The 19,146-nt window shown below is 38.7% G+C and overlaps 1 protein-coding gene across 1 annotated transcript in view; it reads right to left on the bottom strand.

Moving 5' to 3' along the window:
* Nucleotides 1-1,607: 1,607 nt before the first annotated feature.
* LOC140238815 (uncharacterized) overlaps nt 1,608-19,146 on the bottom strand; it is a 123,528-nt gene continuing 105,989 nt past the window's right edge. Inside the window, exons 7-13 of the mRNA XM_072318715.1 lie at nt 14,968-14,994; nt 12,173-12,360; nt 9,662-9,761; nt 5,234-6,657; nt 3,919-4,017; nt 3,041-3,215; nt 1,608-2,374 (exon numbers count right to left, since the gene is read on the bottom strand). Coding sequence (XP_072174816.1) covers nt 2,168-2,374; nt 3,041-3,215; nt 3,919-4,017; nt 5,234-6,657; nt 9,662-9,761; nt 12,173-12,360; nt 14,968-14,994 — 2,220 coding nt within the window. The 3' untranslated portion in view covers nt 1,608-2,167. The remainder of the gene's footprint in view (nt 2,375-3,040; nt 3,216-3,918; nt 4,018-5,233; nt 6,658-9,661; nt 9,762-12,172; nt 12,361-14,967; nt 14,995-19,146) is intronic.

Raw genomic sequence — 19,146 nt, 5'->3', positions numbered from 1 at the left:
GAAATTGAGAAATCAACCGCGTTTCATGTATTCCTTCTACTTTTCAGTTACACTTCAACTTGGCGATAGCAAAATAGCATCAAAGGAAGCTTCAAACTGTTTAATACCTCTAGTTCATATTCAACTTCATTGTGCACAGACAAGCAATCATTAATGTATAAAGTTTGATACTAATGTATAAAAGAGTACCATAAAATTGGTGGGTTGTATATTGTCCTGTATTGCTTTCTTGTTTGCAGTTGGCATATAAGAGTGACATGATCTGATCAATATTAAGCACACTTTTTATTCAATAAAACACCACTGTTTCATTCAAAAATTTGTTCTTTTGTCTCAGACAAGTAGATTTAAAAAAATTCCAAGGGCTATATCTCAATGATCTTGTGGATTTCCCTCTAGTTTTAGGTACAAATAGAAAAATGGTTAGAATTATGTGTTACATGACCATCATTGACAACAAGGCCACAAACACTGTATTATTATCTATCATTTTGCATTGAGCGCCACACAACAGTTAAGTCCACAGCTCTGGGTCACCTAGAGTGATTACAAAGAAAATGAAACTAACCGATCATCCCAAATGAACAACTATGTGCAGTTATACTGTCACATATTCCAATTTCTCATATTTCATTAACTACCTTCACTTCACCACAGAGTTGCAACTCAAAACAATTACTCTCTCAGAGTTGAACAAAGCCTAATCAATCATGACCTCATGAGCTCATCTCAGCACACCACCGACTCCAGCCAAAGCAAAGCAGCGTCTGCAATCTGCTGAGTCACTGGCATGAAGGGAACACAGTAGCCTCTTTCCAGGCATATACTATTTTCCATCAAATGCATCTGATAAAGACACTTGGTATCAGCAGCAAACGGCATAGCTCACACTATCCAAGCAGCTCAGTGGTAAGAAGTGGCATACATTCTTTCATTTCCTCTCAACCTCACTGAAGAATTCCAGCGTATTCCAGCAACTTTGTGATTCAATTGTCGTCTAATTCATGAATTTTGTCACCAGATCAAGGACTGAAATGACCTAGTGAAATGCAATCAAGGCTACCAGCCTACAGCAAAGCTGATACTACATATTGTACTTTGCCTCCACAAATGGATCACTTTCTACGCAATCACACTAGCTATGAGTCGACAAGTCTTTCTGACTTGCATCAACTTGTTCCCATTTGGTGAACAGCACACTGTGATGTTGGTGTCACATAAAGGTCAATGTTAATATTCATGATCAATTCATAGTCAAAATCAATACAATCAATACATTGTCATGATCATAAGCTGTGGTTGTTGTGCAGGAATGAGTGCTTTAGATTACAGTGTGTATGCAAACAGCTGGTTATCAGTTTTACCAAAAGAGTTGTACACAAAGGCTGACACTGTACCAAGACACCTCAAAGTATTTGAGAAGAAGAGATTTTAAGTCACTGATGAGCTGTGAAAGGGAGGTAACTCTAGGAAATAAAGGCCACGACCTGATATTATCTGAGTTGAGTCTAGTTTCCACTCTTTCAGAGGTTTAATACAAGCTGGAAAACAAAATTTGCAGTAGTAAATCACCAGAGTAATCTTAGAAAGTATCAAATTTTCTTGTTTGTGTGACAGATCACAGATGATTTCAGTCCATGCGTTCCACTGATGATATTTGCCGACAGTCACATTGTTGTTAAAAATGCATCATCTTAAAACAGCCCTGTAAATACCACTGCCTCTGGCCATGTACACTGATCGTAAACTGGACATAAGGACACGCTATGTCAACTTCGCCAGTATTGGACAAAAAAATTTCCCGCAAAGAGTTAAAATGTTCTTCTGTAGGATGTCTGTAGTATTCGCCATGCTGACAGTCAAAGAAAGCGCCCTCGTAGTCTGTGATAGGAATCGGACGTGTCTGGCGTCTTTTGAAGAGTCTCAAGAGGGATTTGCTTTGTCGAATACCCAGCCACTCACCATCAGGCTCGCTGTTTAAAGGATATCTTAATCATTCCTATGAAGCGCCCTCATAGCTGGTGACACAACAGTTACAGTCCATGCATCATCGTCATCTTGGCTGAAAAGACGGATACTTCTACGTGCAACTATTTAATAGTAATACCGCACTGGACACCAGGCATGGAGTTTATGGAACTTTGTGCGCTTTCGTTCTGAATCATCCCTACGAAGCGCCCTCTAGCATGACCTTGTAGTCAGTGACACGTCGGTAGTCGGGGTCCTCATCCTCGTCAGACTCGGAGTCCTCCCTGGCACCCTGTTGGAAGAGGGGGTTGGTACCGGAGAAGACCAACTTGCACGGCAGCTGGTCCTGGTTTAGGGTGTAGTAGTACACAAGGCGTGGCAGGTCTGGGAAGTCCCTACCAAATCCCTGTAGAGTTAAACATAAAGAAAAGGATAAAAAACACCGCACATAGCTGATAAAAATCACTCCAGCTAATTTGGGCTTGTTATACTCTATCCACAAAAAAAAAAACACAAACACAAAACAATACACTCATAATTGTTTACTCCACCTCCTTCCTCTGTTCTGTCTGAAATGTATTCACTCATTTATCTGAGAACTGACAAATACACAGTCTGAAGATTTCTATGGATGTTTCTGAAGCATGCTCCATGTGTAATTCAGGTCATTGCAAAAAAGCACAACCTTCTTGCATCTTTGTTAAAAAAAAAAAAAAAAATGCCTTTTGAGGGGCATCTGCCAAGTTTGAATGATTCAACATACAGAATTTTGCACACTCATTCTCCCATACACCCCCGACAACACCAACTTCTAGGAAACATATACCAATAGACCAAACCGAGGATCAATTTGTGCACCACATGACTGCGGTGTCCTGTGAGCCCGCCACAATATCTATCATGCATTCACCATTATGCATACATGTGTGGGACACTGCAATAATGGCAGATCATGCTGCCAAGTCAGATAGGTGTATATTGTCTTACTGTATGGAACAAGAACCCCGTAATGAGTGGAGCTCATCCCCCCACTCCTTCCCCCACTGGAGATGAGTGGGAGTTGTCTCCTCACCTTGATGGTGTAGGCCCCGTTCTTGGTACGGACCACCAGGTAGTTTGCCAGGCTGGAGTCATTGAAGGACGTGTCCACCTTCATGGAGAGGGCGTAGCTACCAGGATGGCTCTTGCTCTCCCTAACGATGAACGCCCCTTTCTCCTGCTGGTGGAGAATCTCAAACGCTATCTCCCTGATATGAGGAGGGGTGAAAGAAAAGAGACATTAGGAATTCAGTTGGCTTATATACAATGATTACATCTTCTTTATCTTATATCTTCTATAATGTGGCTGAATGGCAAGTGTAAACAAAACCAAAAAAAATGAACGATTTATTTGTCTTGCAGTCTGACGATGAAAAAAACAACACAAATTTTGAATTTCTATAGCTATTGGTAAAAGATGGGGTGAAAGAAAAGAGACATTAGGAATTCAGTTGGCTTATATACAATGATTACATCTTCTTTATCTTATATCTTCTATAATGTGGCTGAATGGCAAGTGTAAACAAAACCAAAAAAAATGTACGATTTATTTGTCTTGCAGTCTGACGATGAAAAAAACAACACAAATTTTGAATTTCTACAGCTATTGGTAAAAGATGCACCCATTTTTCATCACTGAACATTTGATTACAAAGATTATCTTGCTGTTATATGCCTTGTTGGTTTTTTATGTGTATACCATTTTCCATTTTTACTTCTTTGCTGTTGTGATCTGTAACAATTTATGCCTGTAATCTTGCTGTTTGTTGTTTTTTTTTTTTTATGTGTGATTGTTTGTATGTTTACTTGTACTACTGGATGTTTAATAGTTTGTTTGTTTTTTTATTTGAAATGGAAATAAATTAATTGTATTGAATTGAATTGAATTGAATTATTTTCATTGTAGCTTACTTTGGTATCCCTGCCTTGAACCATGGAGCCAGGGGGCCCCTCCCTGGGGCCACACCCTGACCCCCTTCCAGATCCTGGGGGTCACTCAGTGATGTGGACCTGAGAATAATAAAATGTTATCATAGGGAAATATACAGTCAAGAGTTGATAGATAATAGCCATCCAAAAATAAGGGGAAGGGGGTAGCAAGCAAACAATATATAAACCAGCAAGCACCAATACAATACCAACTGGCTACATCAAAGAGACATTTCATACAACACAACTTGATTACCATATGTGTATTTATCATATGTGAATTTACCAAGGATGGCATACACGTAGTTTGAGAACCCAAGCCTGACTTGCAACTACATTATGTTTGACTCATGACTGCAAAGGCCTGATACTGTAAAAGTGGAAATTTTTCGCAGTGTTGAAATTTTCACGCATTTCGCGCAACCCGAAACTAGCGCGAAAATAAAAGCACGCAAATATTTTTGCTTGCCATATGTTCCAGTAGTCAATGTCTTGATTCTGCGGAATTAAAAACATGCGAAACTCTTCTCAGCCCGCCGAGCGCAAAAAAATAGTCACGCGAAAATATCCACTTTTACAGTGATCTTCTGATCATGGTTTTTTTGAAAGCCTCAACACTCCAGGGGGGCATTTCATGAAGCATTTTGGTCCAATATTTTCTGACAAACTGTTATAAGCTACTGAAATCCTTGCATCTGATTGGCTGAGAGCAAATTTGTCTGACGAGTTTGTCAGACAAAATGCTTCATAAAATGCCCCCCAGAGCTGTAAAATGATACATAACTTGTCCACCATGATGTAAAAATACCTATCTTTATAGAATGGCACCAAAGCCTGCCACCAAATGAAACACAATTTTCCTAGCTAACAGGCTTTGATGCTTAGTTAAGGTCAAGCATGTAGGACATAGGCATCTCAATAAAACAGGTAACATGCTTCATAACATTTTTAAAATTTACACCAAACAAGAATAGATATCTGAAAAATAGATATCTGAACAAGAGGAAGTTAAGATATCAAACTTAAAATTTTCTAACGACAGTCAAATTTTCATCTTTTCAGATGAATCACCTCATTTTCCAACTTCTCAGTTATGTCTGTGAATTTATCATATTATCATATGGATGGTCACATGTGTTCACAATGGCTACCTCCATTTTTGGCATCACTAAAATTGGTTTCTTTCTGGCTCGGGCCCCTTTAAAAAAGTATTCCTTCATCACAATTTATTTCACGTATAAATACAACATCTACATGATATTTGAGCATTTCAGAGACTTTTGTCTGCTTTGATTACCTTGGAGGGAGAGGGGGCGGGGCTCCAAGTTGAGGCACCTTCTTACATCTAAACTGTCCAATCTCCACCTCCACTTTGTGACCTACATGACCTGGCGACCTAAGTGACCTTTTGTCTGGTGAACCCTGTGTCCCCGAGTAGGTAGTGTCCATAATGGAATTGGCTCTCATGTCATTGACCATTGACCTTTGGCTGGAATGGGCCAGGTTCAAATCCACTTGTCTCAATGGAGTGGCACCCTTGGAACTCTGGGAGCTGCCCTGTCCGATAGCCATGGTAGACTGTTCAGATTGGGGCAGCCACTGGCTGGACGCCAGGGCAGCATTTGAGGACGGAATTGGGTCATTGACATTTGACCTCTGGTCATTGTTCGACTGACTGCTTGCACTACTGGACTGCGATATGGGAGCAACGGCCATGATGGCCGATGCCCCATTCAGTATGACGTTGGCGTCTGCACTGGGACGGCGGGGTACTCGGGGTGCAGGCTGTGGCCGGCCCTCGCTCTGCAAGGGCTCCACCCGCATGGCCGGCGGGGTTACGACGATTTCGGGCGAGAGTCGCCGCGGCGCTGGCATGGGCCTCTTCCGCTCGCTGGGCCCTTCCTCCTGGGAAGGGGGCTGGGTTGGCCTCGGGGGTACACTGACCGGAATGTCGGCAGGCTGGACGGCTTTCGCTGGAGTTCGGGGCACTGCGTAGTCTGCCCGACACCTTTCCCTCCCATCATCAATACTATCACCCTCGCTCCTGAATGTATGTCCGTTGGAGATGATGGGCACGCTGTCATCACTCACTTGGCTTATATTCTCTCTCCTATCCAACTCCTCCTCGCCTAGAGCACTGTCTCCGTCATCATGCCGATGACCGTTCTCCTGCACTAGTTTACTGAGCTCCTTGCGTTTGCGATCGTCCCTGAAGCTCATCTTCGGTCGCGCAAAATCCTCCTCAGTGGAGTCGACATCGTACACGGCGTTGATGAACTGTTCTGCACACTTCAACTGGTATCTGAAATTCGCTTCCTCGTCAAAGCTCCCCGCGCTGATCACACTCTCCCGTCCCGAGAAGTCCATCTTGTAATTTTCAAATGCGTACACGTCGTCAACGTTCATGTCGTCAAACGAGTTCTCACTGGCTGACTTGCCGTACACAAACGGCGGCGGCACACTGGAGTCCTGCAGCAGTATCTGCCCATGTCCCGCCGGAAGTGCCCCACCTACAGAGGGTGCTACTCCAGCCAGCAGAGCAGGGGGCGGATGCTCATCCTGGAGCAGGATTTGGCAAGATGAGTTACTGTCCGTTTCCGAGACCACTGAGAGTCCAGAGTTTCGACTGGTTGCACCTGTCAAGCTCCACTCATTGTAAAAGTCCACCTCATAGTAAGGGGCCGGTGGCAGTGGTCGGCTCTTCTGGGTGTGTTTGGCAACCTGCAGGATGAAACGCAACTTAGTGTTGTCAGTACTGAAGAAAACTATGGTCAAGAAACTGCTGCATGCATGACAGTTGAAAGCATGCAAGGAAATATTTGCTGTGCACACAAACCTAAAATAGATCCGCAAAGATATCTTATGTCAAAATAGGACATAATTTGTCATTAGAAGAAAGTGAAGTCTTGTACTAAAGTAGTTTTACCTCAAGAACAATTTGAAATACAATCCTGTCACATTAAAAACACTATTAATACTCAAGTGTGCTCCTGTGTTACTCATAAGGATGTACTCTCCTCATAACACAAGTACCATCTAAACCAGTACTCCTTGATGCAAAACTGTAAAATCATTTCTCTTCACACAATATCCAGTTACATTGTATATGAAAGTCTCTCCCACTTTAATATGGGCAATTTTTCCGTAATGTACACATACTCTATGTCATACTGGCTCAGAACTATTATTGCAAATTTGGAGAGTACATTGATTTTCAGGAAGTAAACAACATGCCAAAATATTGTTTACTTTAACCCGTTGAAGAATGGTCTCAAATATATACGGGCAGGGTCTACGGGAAAGGCATAATATGGCTCGTCCTCAACTGGTTTTAACAAGAATACAGTGTTTTCTTGCTTCCAAGGTGGAAAGTCATTATCTAATCTTTGCTTTAAAGGGTGTGTACCTGGTTGAGGTGAGGATTTAGCTTTTAATGTTTTGTGAGATATTCAGAAACCACTCTATGAGATGTCAAAGAGCATGCAATTCTAAGGGGTATCAGAAATTTATTTGATGAAAATCGGTTTTGAAATGGCTGAGATATCCAAAAAACAATGTGAAACAAAGAGATCCTAATAAAAGGCGTGGCCTGTCGCCTTTCATTATTATCACTTTTTTTGATATCTCAGCCATTTGAAAATTACATGCTCTTTCATATTTCATAAGAGGTTTCTCCTTATCTCACTTATTAATGTTATAAACCTGAATCCCCACCTCAACCAGTATTGTACAGTCCCTTTAAGGGAAGGTGCAAGAGTTATTTCTCGCTCTTGCACTATAATTTTCATTTGCAGGTTCAACCACTAACAAAATTGTCTTAAAGTGTTTTAAGTTTGAAATATTATGAGGGCAAAATATACAAGGTTCATGTTTTTGCTTTTGTAGTGTCCAAGCCATTGCCAATTTCCTGCATAAGATCTCCATGATACTTTAGGGGGAAAGAGGATTATGTTTTGGGTTGTAGGCCCTACCACCAGATAATCTTTGAAAAAAGAAATTCTATGAGTTTCAATTACTGAGAATTTGACATTGCCCTGATACACATCGTATGTGATAATCAATATTGAAGTTTTGATCAAGTTTTCTGTGTTTTGTGAGCCCAGCAAGGGGTATTTGCTATCACATCCTATCTCACGCATGCAGTGTACTGCAAACTTGGTTCCAGCAGTGCTATTAGATCTATTTCCTATTTCTGCATTGCTCATTTCCCCTGCCCAAAACTTCATCAAATTTCCAAATCCTACAGTTTGAACCCTACAGTCCCTCCCCCTGAACCTCATCTTAATAGATGTGACGAAAAAAAAAATTCTCTGAACAGAAGCAATTGCCATAAAAATGGAGGTATCTGCTCTTCAGACAGCTGTGTGATTCTGCCAGCATTAGGTCTATGTGCTGCGCACGTAGTGTACTATGAGCATGTGCTTGGCATGCTGTATAAATGTGTGTTTATGGTGTATTGAATTGTGTGTTGTGTGTGGAACGTGTGAGACATGGTGTTCTAGCAGTAAACTGAGTAACACCAGTCAAACTGGCAAGTGAATGTTCTACACAGTTCAGCCTGCCTGTATGTTTTGTTCCAGACTTTCTTGCAATGTAGACACTTCTTCTGACTTAGTTTTGAATTAAATCATGTCAAATCACACACAGAATAAATCATCTTTATGATGATATTGACAGATAAATTTCTTGAACTCCAAGGGCCTTTCTGCACAGTTTAATAGCAAAACTTTTGCTTGCAATAGGAAATACAGGGTGACATGTCACCACTGACTATGAAGTCCACAGTCCACTATTAGGTCACATGTACACCATATGGGTACAAAGGTACATGTTGAGACCAAGGAAGGTTTACATAATAAGGAAAAAACGTGATCACAGATTTCATTGTCTGCTATTGCTGGATGACAGGACAACAAGATGTTGTAACAACATGCACAGGCAACAAAGATAATACAAAGAGAATTCAACAATATTATCATTTTTCTACCATAATAAAAGAGCAATGGATGTACCTCTTTTAGAAAGCAGGGTGAAATATTAAATACCCATAACATATGTCAGGAACAAGTGAAAGGAATGTGTCCTTTTTATTAAAAACTTAAATGTCGTTGAATTCTCTTTATTTTTTCTCCATATTGTTGTCCTCAGGTTGCAGTGACATCATGAGCTGTACCACTACTCTCATCAAGGCGATGGTGGCACAAAAGCTTTAATTAAAATTTCGTAACTTTTGAAAGGATTATCCAATTTTCCTTGAACTTTCCTGACGTGTTCTACTAATATTGCCACATTCGCTCAATCCATTTGAATATTTTGTGAATTTAGTGAGAACCAAGATTTGTGAAATTACAATGAACACAAAGTTCTTGTCTACACTATATGCACTGAATGCCAGAGGCAATTCCAGAAAATTTCTTGCCGCGAGGCAGTCAACTCAATTTTGTGAAAATTTCATGCTGCGAATGTTTCTTGCATTACAGTATCACAATAATTTGCCATAAGCGCGAATAGACCTATTATTGCCTCTGGGCATTGAAGGGTTACTGTAAGTGGTTATTTTCGTACAAGTAATTTTTTTGCACTCGTCTAGGTAAGATGAATTTCGCATGTTTTTAAATCCGCGGAATCAAGACATTTATTAGTGGAACATATGATGTGCAAAAATATTCGTGAAAATTTCCACACTGCAAAAATTTCCACTTTTACACAGATTAACGCTACTCACTGGCTCCTGGCTGCCATATGCATCTTTTGGAGAGAGAGGGGGAGCCGAGGGCCCCTCAGGGTCCATCTCGCTGTCGGGATCAACGATCACCCAGCTGTCTCTGAGATACAAAAACAATGTACAATGGCCCAAAGGGATAGAAATCTAAAATCAAGTCAACATATCAACAAGTCAACAGAGAATGGGTTGGTAGGGTGGATGTAGTTTAAAGGTAGGGAATCCCATTTGCATGCCTTAAATGTAGAGTTGTGTAAACACAGTGGTATGTTGAAGAGAGTATCATTTTAGAAACTCCCATAAAGTACTGGATGTGGAAGGTAACATTTAGTACATTTTTATTGACCGTTAGATTTTGAATTGAATTTTTTTCGGGGCTCACCGTAAATTCCAGTACATTACTAGGCTACCTTTGCAGACCCATGCACTGCATGTGTGTCCATCATGTATTTTTTGTGAATAAAGTTCATCAAAACTTACAAACATTTCTATATACATTCTTGCCACACACTCTATATGTTATTACATCAGCTCTTATACTTTTAGATTTGTGTTTATAGATAAAAAAAATATAGAAGACTTGCAACAAAAAGGCTTAAGTGTGGCTGACACACCGAACTACTGAGTAGTTGAGTTTTGTACATTATTCAAATTGTAGATAACTGTTGACTTCCAAATTTCTAAGCAGTGGCCTAAACAAGTCCCCTGAGGTTCATATCTAATGTTTTGCTGCATTTTGGGAGTTCTGTAAAAGGTATCCCCTACCTTTAAATAGCATCAAGTGTTTTATTCATGAGACAAATTATCTACATTGCAGTACTGTGGTTATGGTTCATTAGGTTGAATTTGCCACTCAATATTAAAATCATATTTATTTTCTTTCATTTTTTTTTTTTTGCAACATGACTCCCTGTAGCATACAACATGCTGTTCACCTTTAATGTTTAATAAACACTCAAATTAGTAATTCATCAAATGACCAATCTGTGTTCTTCATCAATACGAAATTAAGCTAGCTTGAAAAATTCAAAATGAGGACTATAAACACATAAATTGTATAACATCTCAAATCTGTACCAAGCAACCTAGAGTGTGCGGTTCACATGAAAACAACTCCAAATGACCAATCTGCATTCATCAATATGTTATCAAGCTACACTCAGTAGCTTGAAAAACTCCAAATGAGCAATGCCATGTAAAACAGATGAACTGCATAACACCTGAATCTGTACCAAGCAATGTAGAGTGTGCGATTCAAATGAAAACAACTACTCGATTCATTTCCCTGTAGAGTCCTAACCACCATCACATGGAATTACACTTCAGACATAGAATTTTGGGAGTACTTTGACTATTAAATGCACACATTCAAATCTGGGTTGTTGTTTTTCCTTTCGCTAGCCGTTTGCACAAACATTTTCCCACACTGCAAGGATGCTCCCAACCAGCGACACACCCACACCTGCTAGCTTGGGATCAGGACGGGACATGTGCTACAAAATGTGAAGCTCATGTCACTTTTTCCATGCGACAAAAGCCGTCCTGACGGGGATTAAACTCATGATCGCTGCCGACAGACCAGCCCCTTGCTCCCAGCTCACCTGCTCAAATCCAAAGCAGGGGTTGGAAGCGTGAGTTCTAAAGTTCACGTGTCCCTTTTGCAACCCCGAAAATTAGATTTCTTTCATAAGCTGGTATATCTCAGGGGTAGGCAAGTCAGACCTTTCCTCAGAATAATGAAACTGGAAACTTCCATAGGATGAAAGGGAAAACAATACACTGTAGATTTCCAGTGAATTTATTCAGATCCTGAACATTTTTTTTTCTATTGTCGCTACAAAAAGGGGGCATATTCTCAAGTGACATATGGTGAGTTTTCATTTCTTTTATACAAACTTTGAGGTTTATTATCAGAAGATTTCATATATACATTGTTGGAGACATTATTCTTCAACCATGCCAAATTTTGTGACATTTGCAAAAATTTTGTGACATTTGCATACAAAAATTAAATGGTTATAGTTTCTTGATCTAAGCTTATGAAAGTTCTGGAAGTAAATCTTTTCTGCTAGGAACACTTGTAGACATTCCGTTCATGAAATCAACACTTTGTACATCACAATAAAAAAAAAAAAAAAATAATGCTAAATTTCCATTTTGTCCCACCTTTTGGAAGAAAACTTTAACTGAAGGTTGGAGGTACATGTGCTATCCTATTGTATATATGCAGAATATTTTGCAGTGTTTTTGTGTTTGTGAATTCAAGCATTGATTGATATTCACAAAATTAACAACTTGAGTCGATATTGCTACTCAAAATGCAAATATATTTTATAGAGTTTTCAAATTTTCTTTTGAAAAGGGATATGTTCATTTCTCATACCATCCCCGTGGCTCTCAATTGGGAATTCAACCACACACAAAAACATCTTTAATACAAGTCCCAATTTGCAAAAAATAAATGGGCGTGTACAGTATGACACTCCACACAATAGTACGAGGGCATAATTATACCTTTGGGCGGGGTCAGCCACAGGCTCCGAGAGCCGACTGCCGAGGGAGCCACCGTGATTGGACGGGGGAAGGGGCGGGAGGGGTCCCCGCGACAGGTCACAGGGCTGGGTGGGGAGAGTGGGCGGGGCGTCCATGGCAGCCAAGAGGTGTGGCTGCTTGTGTTGGATCTTTCCTGCCACCTGCTTGGCCTGGAAAGAAAGAAATTACAAAAATAACAAAATAAATAAAAAATATGGTAAACCATTAAAAATTTGTTGACAGACACAGTAAGGAAGAAAAGAGCATCAATTTATACAAGTCTCTCTGTAAACCATCACTGCCATATCACACAATGCAACATGCATGCATTAATTTTATAAGATTACATATCTTTGTAGACATCAATTTTGCGCATGGGTTCTTATTTATGCTACAAATTAAATGCTTCCGTAAACAAACATCACTACACCCCTGCCATCATTGGATTGAGCTTTTAGGTTTCCATTGCTCAATGCACCTAATCTACTTGCACATAATATTTCATTCAAAGAAAAACTTTTTGTTTTAAAACACTTACAAATCTATTCAGACTACATATATCATTCTTCATGTAAAAATAATCCTTGCATGAAGTTCAAACTTGATTCGTATGAATTACTCACACCTAAAACAAGATTTCAATTTTTGCCATGCTGATATTCAAATATTTTGAATGTACAGCATCAACAACACAGCTGAATTAAATTGGAAAAGGCACTTGAGAAAGCCACACAAAAGAAAACTATAATTAAAGACAAAAAACACTGCTGAAAATGAAAAAAAAATCAACCAATGACAACTGCTCTTGCATGTGCAATCTACATCAATTCAACAGAAATCTTTGTAACTTCAATGTTTTTATCCTACTTGATAATTTCACAAAAAGTAGTCAAAGACATCTGGTAAAAAATGTCATTGCCATTTTATAGGTAAAATGGACATACATCCTCTCATTTCAGGGGGGATATGTACATCATTATGAACTCATCTAAAATAAGAAACTGAAAACGTCATCCATATTTCTCAAATCTGATATGAATATGAATAGATGCCATCCATGCTGTATGTATAGTCTACAGGCAATCTCTGTTGGGCAGCTATGATTTGCAAAGATAAGGTTGTATTGCTTTTTTATCAATTCAAATATGATGTACTGAATACATACAGTATAGAAACAGCATATATAAGATGAGTGCATGGAAATCACAAAGGAAAACATACAAATTAATCAATACTCACTGCAACAAACATGAAATTGGTTATAAGGAGTTACTCAACATCTGACAGGGGAATAACATAATATAGCCACCAAGGAAAAATCAAAGGCGCTGCTAATCGATATAAACACATGAAGCGTGCTCTGGTTAGAAGGTTAATCCCAGCACATCAAAGCTATCAATTACTCACAACACAACACCTAAATTGAAAAATCACCAGAACCAATTTTTTAGTTGTTGCTGACAAGTTTTCTGTACACCATAGTCAGAGGTAGGGCATTAATAATATTACAAGTTGCTTGTTAGTCTTAGCAGAGCTAATATCTACAGTATTCACAAGGAAAAACAATGGAACCTCACTCTAAAAAAAAAAATTCTCTTTATGACAAAGAAAGTCCAATCAAAGACTTGAGCTTTGCAAATGAAGCTATACTCTTTGCCATTGGATCTAGTATACCTTCAGCAAGACACAAACACACTGACACAATGTGGCAAAATGCCCAGCCTAGAAAGTAGATACAACAATTGCTCTGTTACATGTAGTTAACCCAGTGAGGACAAGCTGATCTTGGTATATCACAAGTTTCCACACCTAACCGAGCATACTCAAATCCCGAGACTAAACTGCTTTGCATTTTATAAAGATCTCTTTTGGACCCCCCTTTGTGAGACGAATGTGATACAACTTTCACAGCTGTGTAGAGCTAGCTGTCCTTCTATGGACAGTTCTTGAGGTTTTTTCTTGTAAAAATCCACTTCTTGTATACAATATTTGACTGAAATTCAATGCAGTGCAGCTCAATCTAAATACCACTGTAGATTTGATATACTGAATGTATATTGATTTCATTACATGATCTGAGCACTAGAAAGGCTGGTATGATATATGTACTGTAGACATTCAAACCATACAGAACCTGTAATTTTTCAACAGTATTGTAGGTAGCATAGTGTGCAATGTACTGCCTGTTGGTAGTCTAAAACATATATGGTGAATTCAAAGGGATCAAAACAGATTTTCCCACTTCCTGTATACATACATTACAAACACAATCTACACTACCCATAGATTTAGTCACATTTAATTGCATGAGAACAGTGTTTTTGGTTTAAAGTTTCTAAGTACTATCAAAGGAGCGGCTGATATTTCCAATTACCCTTGGAACTTGCTGCCCCTCCCCATTCAAAAAAGGAAAACAAACAAATTAAAAAACCCACAACAAAACAGTGTATCACTTTCACAAATAAAAAATACACACTCGCAAATAATGCACAAAGAGGTGAAGTAAGTTATATTTCAAACACATACAGTATATGCATTATCACATGCATAGTGTACCTCTCTCTCCTCGTAACACGCGTTGAGAATATTTAGTATGCATGCTTGCTGTTTCAGAAAAGATGGGTAATAAATGCATTAGTAAAAATAGAATGACTGTAGAAACACAGCATTTTTCCCAATCATGAAAATTCAAAAATTCAAAAGACACAAACTTGTCAACACAACATCAACATTTTTCCACAAGAGCACACACATCAAAAAGGTTTAAGCTTACTTACTTCAAACTGTTCAGAGCTTGTACTACACTAGGGAGATACTCAAAACAGAAAGTTTTGTTATGAGGCTTGTGAAGGCACTGCAAACATAGATTTGTGCTAGTAATACCAGGGTACTATTAAACAGCTTTCAAGGTAAATCACTGAACAGTTAGGAAGAGGAAAAAAAAAATCACACCAATCACAGCTACTCCACACTTATACCAAAGGACTAGAGAGCGCTAATGCTGACATTAGAAATATGTGAAGTAGTAGCAAGAGGTTAAATTGAATCCTGCTTGATGTTACAGAAGGTATCATGTTCCAAAACACTTGAACAAATTTTCCTGGCCAACAAAGAAGTGCAGAGTGTCACAAATGACTGTTTGAATTTCTACTAAAGAGGGCAAACAACAAGATATATGATCCACTTTTGCTTCTGAAGCCAGGAAGTGAGAACAAAATATGATGTGGTAGACTGCATGTGTCCCCTTTAAATATCCTCACTTTAAATAACATGATGATATAAATTAATAGCAGTGGGTTGACTATAAATAAAGTGATTACATATATGATCAATCATCATGCAAAAAACAAAACAAAAAACAAACAAACAAACAAACAACACTGCTTCCTGGCTGTAAGACAGGGTAAGCATTACGAAAATAAGATTTTGCTTTTAATGATCACATGGAAGTAAGAGAAATCAAAATACTGATTTTTTTTTTTTCTAATCTGCTTTCATTCATGAATTTGGCACGGTATAAATAGGATTTTGATACATTATTGAATGGAAAATAATGTGAAAATAAATTGAGCGTATTCTTTGCAAAGTGGGTCTACCAAAACAACAGTGACATACAGGAAGATGACAAGGATTCAACTTGTGAATGACTGTGAAGACAAACGTATCACACAGCACAAATCCAATAGATATCATGCAGAGGTAGTCTCAGTTCTTCCCAAGATACTAACAGCTAAACAGTTGTTTGAATAGAACAACTGATGATGCAATACAAATTGGGAAGTTAAAACTGCTGCATCTAAGTCTAATTGTGTACAGATCTAAACGTGAAATTCCTTTTATATAATTGTAAAGAAAGATGCACATGGCCCATCTACAATTTTTGAATACACTGACTGAATAAAGTTTCCTAAATCGGGAAGCCAAAAATTATTATTCTGATGACAATCTCTGATCTCAGTTGATTTCATTTCAATGACTCGAAATGAACTATATCTAATGCTTTTTCCCATCCAGCCTTTACATTGATTTTGCTATGATAGTCATGTTTTGGGGTTGTTGTTGTTGTTGTTGTTGTTGTGGGGTATTTTGTTGTTGTTGTTGTTGTTGTTTACTCAACAATATTTCTGTTTACATCTGCATTCTGATGTCTCTATATATCTTATTGCCACAACCATTGCTTCTATCAAAGTGGACACTATAGATGAAAAGCAGAAGTAACCAGGCATTGTGAGAAATATTACAGCAAGCGCTTTAAACAGCAACACTATTTTTTTTTTTCATAAGGGCATGTTGTATTTTGCACCATAGAAATATAAAGAATATTGTGTTTCACAAGCACTTTGAATATTTTTAACTTGACATTAGTGATAGCGTTAAATGTCACTGCACACAAAGAAGAACAAGGGGTAAGTGTAGGTCATTATTACTGTTAAATTGCTTGTTTTGTTTTGGTTTTTTTTTTTTTTTTTTGCTTTTTGCTTTAAGCTAAGCAATCCAAACAAGCTGCCATCTAGTTTTGATTTAACATATCAGTATAAAATCTATTTTTGAATACTTTCTACTTTACACCGACAAGTTCAAGTTCAAATATGTATTATCTTTCATTCTATTGTTGATGCTATCATGATACTTTTTTAAACTGTGATTCCGTCACAAAACGACAAATACAAACTGTCCCTAATACACGCTTCCCTCTCAACGGACTTTGCATAGCGTACAAGTTGCCATGGCGACGGCATTCAATAATTACCTGTGGAAGGTTCGAGGAAGCAATGAGTTTATACCTAATTTTTCTCTCTCTATACAAATGTTTATTTTGAACGGGGAAGTCATACTACCATGTACTCCCAAAAGGATTAGTAGGATCTCCAAATCTGAGAGGGGCACGCACTGCACCTCTCGAAAGAATCGCACCGCGTTTAGAAAATCCGCTTAATTTTGCGGGGAAAAAACAACTTTAAACTTCCCGCATCAGACCCCAAAGCTGTGTAGTTATTAGTGTCAATTAATTATTCAATTAATGGATTAATAAAGGCAACATGGAACCATGATAAGCAGTTGCGCAGCAGCGGGGAAAAGGAGAACATTCAGGTGAGGAAAAGCGGGGCGGACTGAGAAAGGCGATACTGGGTGAAGGGAAGGTGAAACATGGCAGTCGGGGAGGAGATATAGATGGATATACATGCAGGATCAGGTCAACAGCACTGCGAAACAAGCCCTCCTCAACTCCCAGCGAGCACATGTTCGCCCAGAGGGATGCATTTAAGCCTAAATTAGGTATCCACCTCTTTACAATTCAATATCCTCCTCTCCCTCAAAGTATAAAAGACCATTCAAAAATATATTCTAAACCTCACTACTTAGACTCCTATTGTTTAAGTTTTCTTACTTTCACTCGACATTTTCAAAACACTTGACCTATGAAATGGGTTTCACCATTGCCTACGTGCAGCAGGAAATTGGTTGAACTGTCATGCAGTGCATATTTGCATGATTGCAATTAAACATACATCTGCTAGCCTCTTCTCCCTATCTTCAACTTATACTGCATTTTATTGAGTAAAAAATGACTAGCACCATACAGAAATCTTTCATGATGTGGTCACTCTGTATTTCCCTGCACGTACAATGTATGACCTGCAATTTCAATGTAACTAATGTACATGTAAACTGTAACTCTGCCATGCCCATGGGACTGGCTCGCTCCTATCCAAATCTCAAAAGTTAAGCCACTTTGAGCTGTCGTCGTATATCAAAAGTGCTGTTAACTTTTCTACATACCCGACAGATTTGAGCCAAGCCTTTGCAGATCTGCTACCATGATCCCTTCATTATAATGCTCAACTGGCTTCTATCGTTATTCCTGTTGAAGGTGATTATTACCAGTTCACAGAGAAAAATTCCCCCACATTCCTACCAAAAACAGGAACGTAAATATGCAAGTTCATGGTTTCTCTTTCAGCTCATAATGAATTTTTAGTTTGGCGAGGAAGTGTCTCATGTTGTCACAAGACGATCTAATATTTCCTTTGTAAAACTCATCCTTTCTGATTGCTTGCTGGTTGTAGGGACCTTATCAGCATTAAAACCACAACAAATTTGAAAGTATCTGTAGGTACTGTTAAATTCCATTAATCCATATCAACCCAATGCTACTCCCATGCCTCAAACCCACCCAAAATGGGGATCTAGACTAACGTAGTCTTAGCAGTTTCTCCACAGTTTAAGTACAAAATGAAAATCATTATGATCATTTTAAGTGTTGTAACTTTCTCATCCTGTGTCCAAATGTACCCTCTCTTAAATTGGTTGCTTTGTGAACTTGAACATGGGAATGAAGTGTCACTTCAACATGACATGCTTCCTTCTTATAACGCCAATTAAATGCGACCTCCCAAAAATCTCTAATACGTCCTTTTTCTACCCCTATCCATAATTCACCTCCCTCATTAAACATATGAGAGCTGCTTGTGATTGGAAACGACAGACGAAGAGAAAAAGTTCAAACATAATACAAACATTAACTTTTGGCAGAGGACATCTGAGGCAAATGAATAATTGAGAGCTTGATTGTGCCTTTAATTCAATCATTGCCAATTTTCAATTTGCTTGTAGTCCAGTTAAGGACTGTGCAATGGAATTTTACAGCTTCTGTTGTTTAGACAAAGAAAATCAATATATTCAATACTGTGGCCAATTTGAAATTTCTCCTGATAGTGAGAATAAATTCCAAACTGACAAGCTTCATACATTGCTGCAATTTCGGCACAATTTTGTGAAAAGGATGGAATAAACCACATCAAAATCTGCATATCATTCACGGCACATCCAATCCCAACTATGCATTTGCCTCTATGACGTGTACATAATTGGTGGCAATGAAGAAGAGAAAGAATTTGAAGCACATGATGATTATGAGGATGATAGGGATGACATTGACAATGGTGAGGTTAGGA

Source organism: Diadema setosum, chromosome 15 (genome assembly GCF_964275005.1).
Source record: "Diadema setosum chromosome 15, eeDiaSeto1, whole genome shotgun sequence".
Taxonomy (NCBI): Eukaryota; Metazoa; Echinodermata; class Echinoidea; order Diadematoida; family Diadematidae; genus Diadema; species Diadema setosum.
This window is presented reverse-complemented; position numbering and strand designations above follow the sequence as displayed.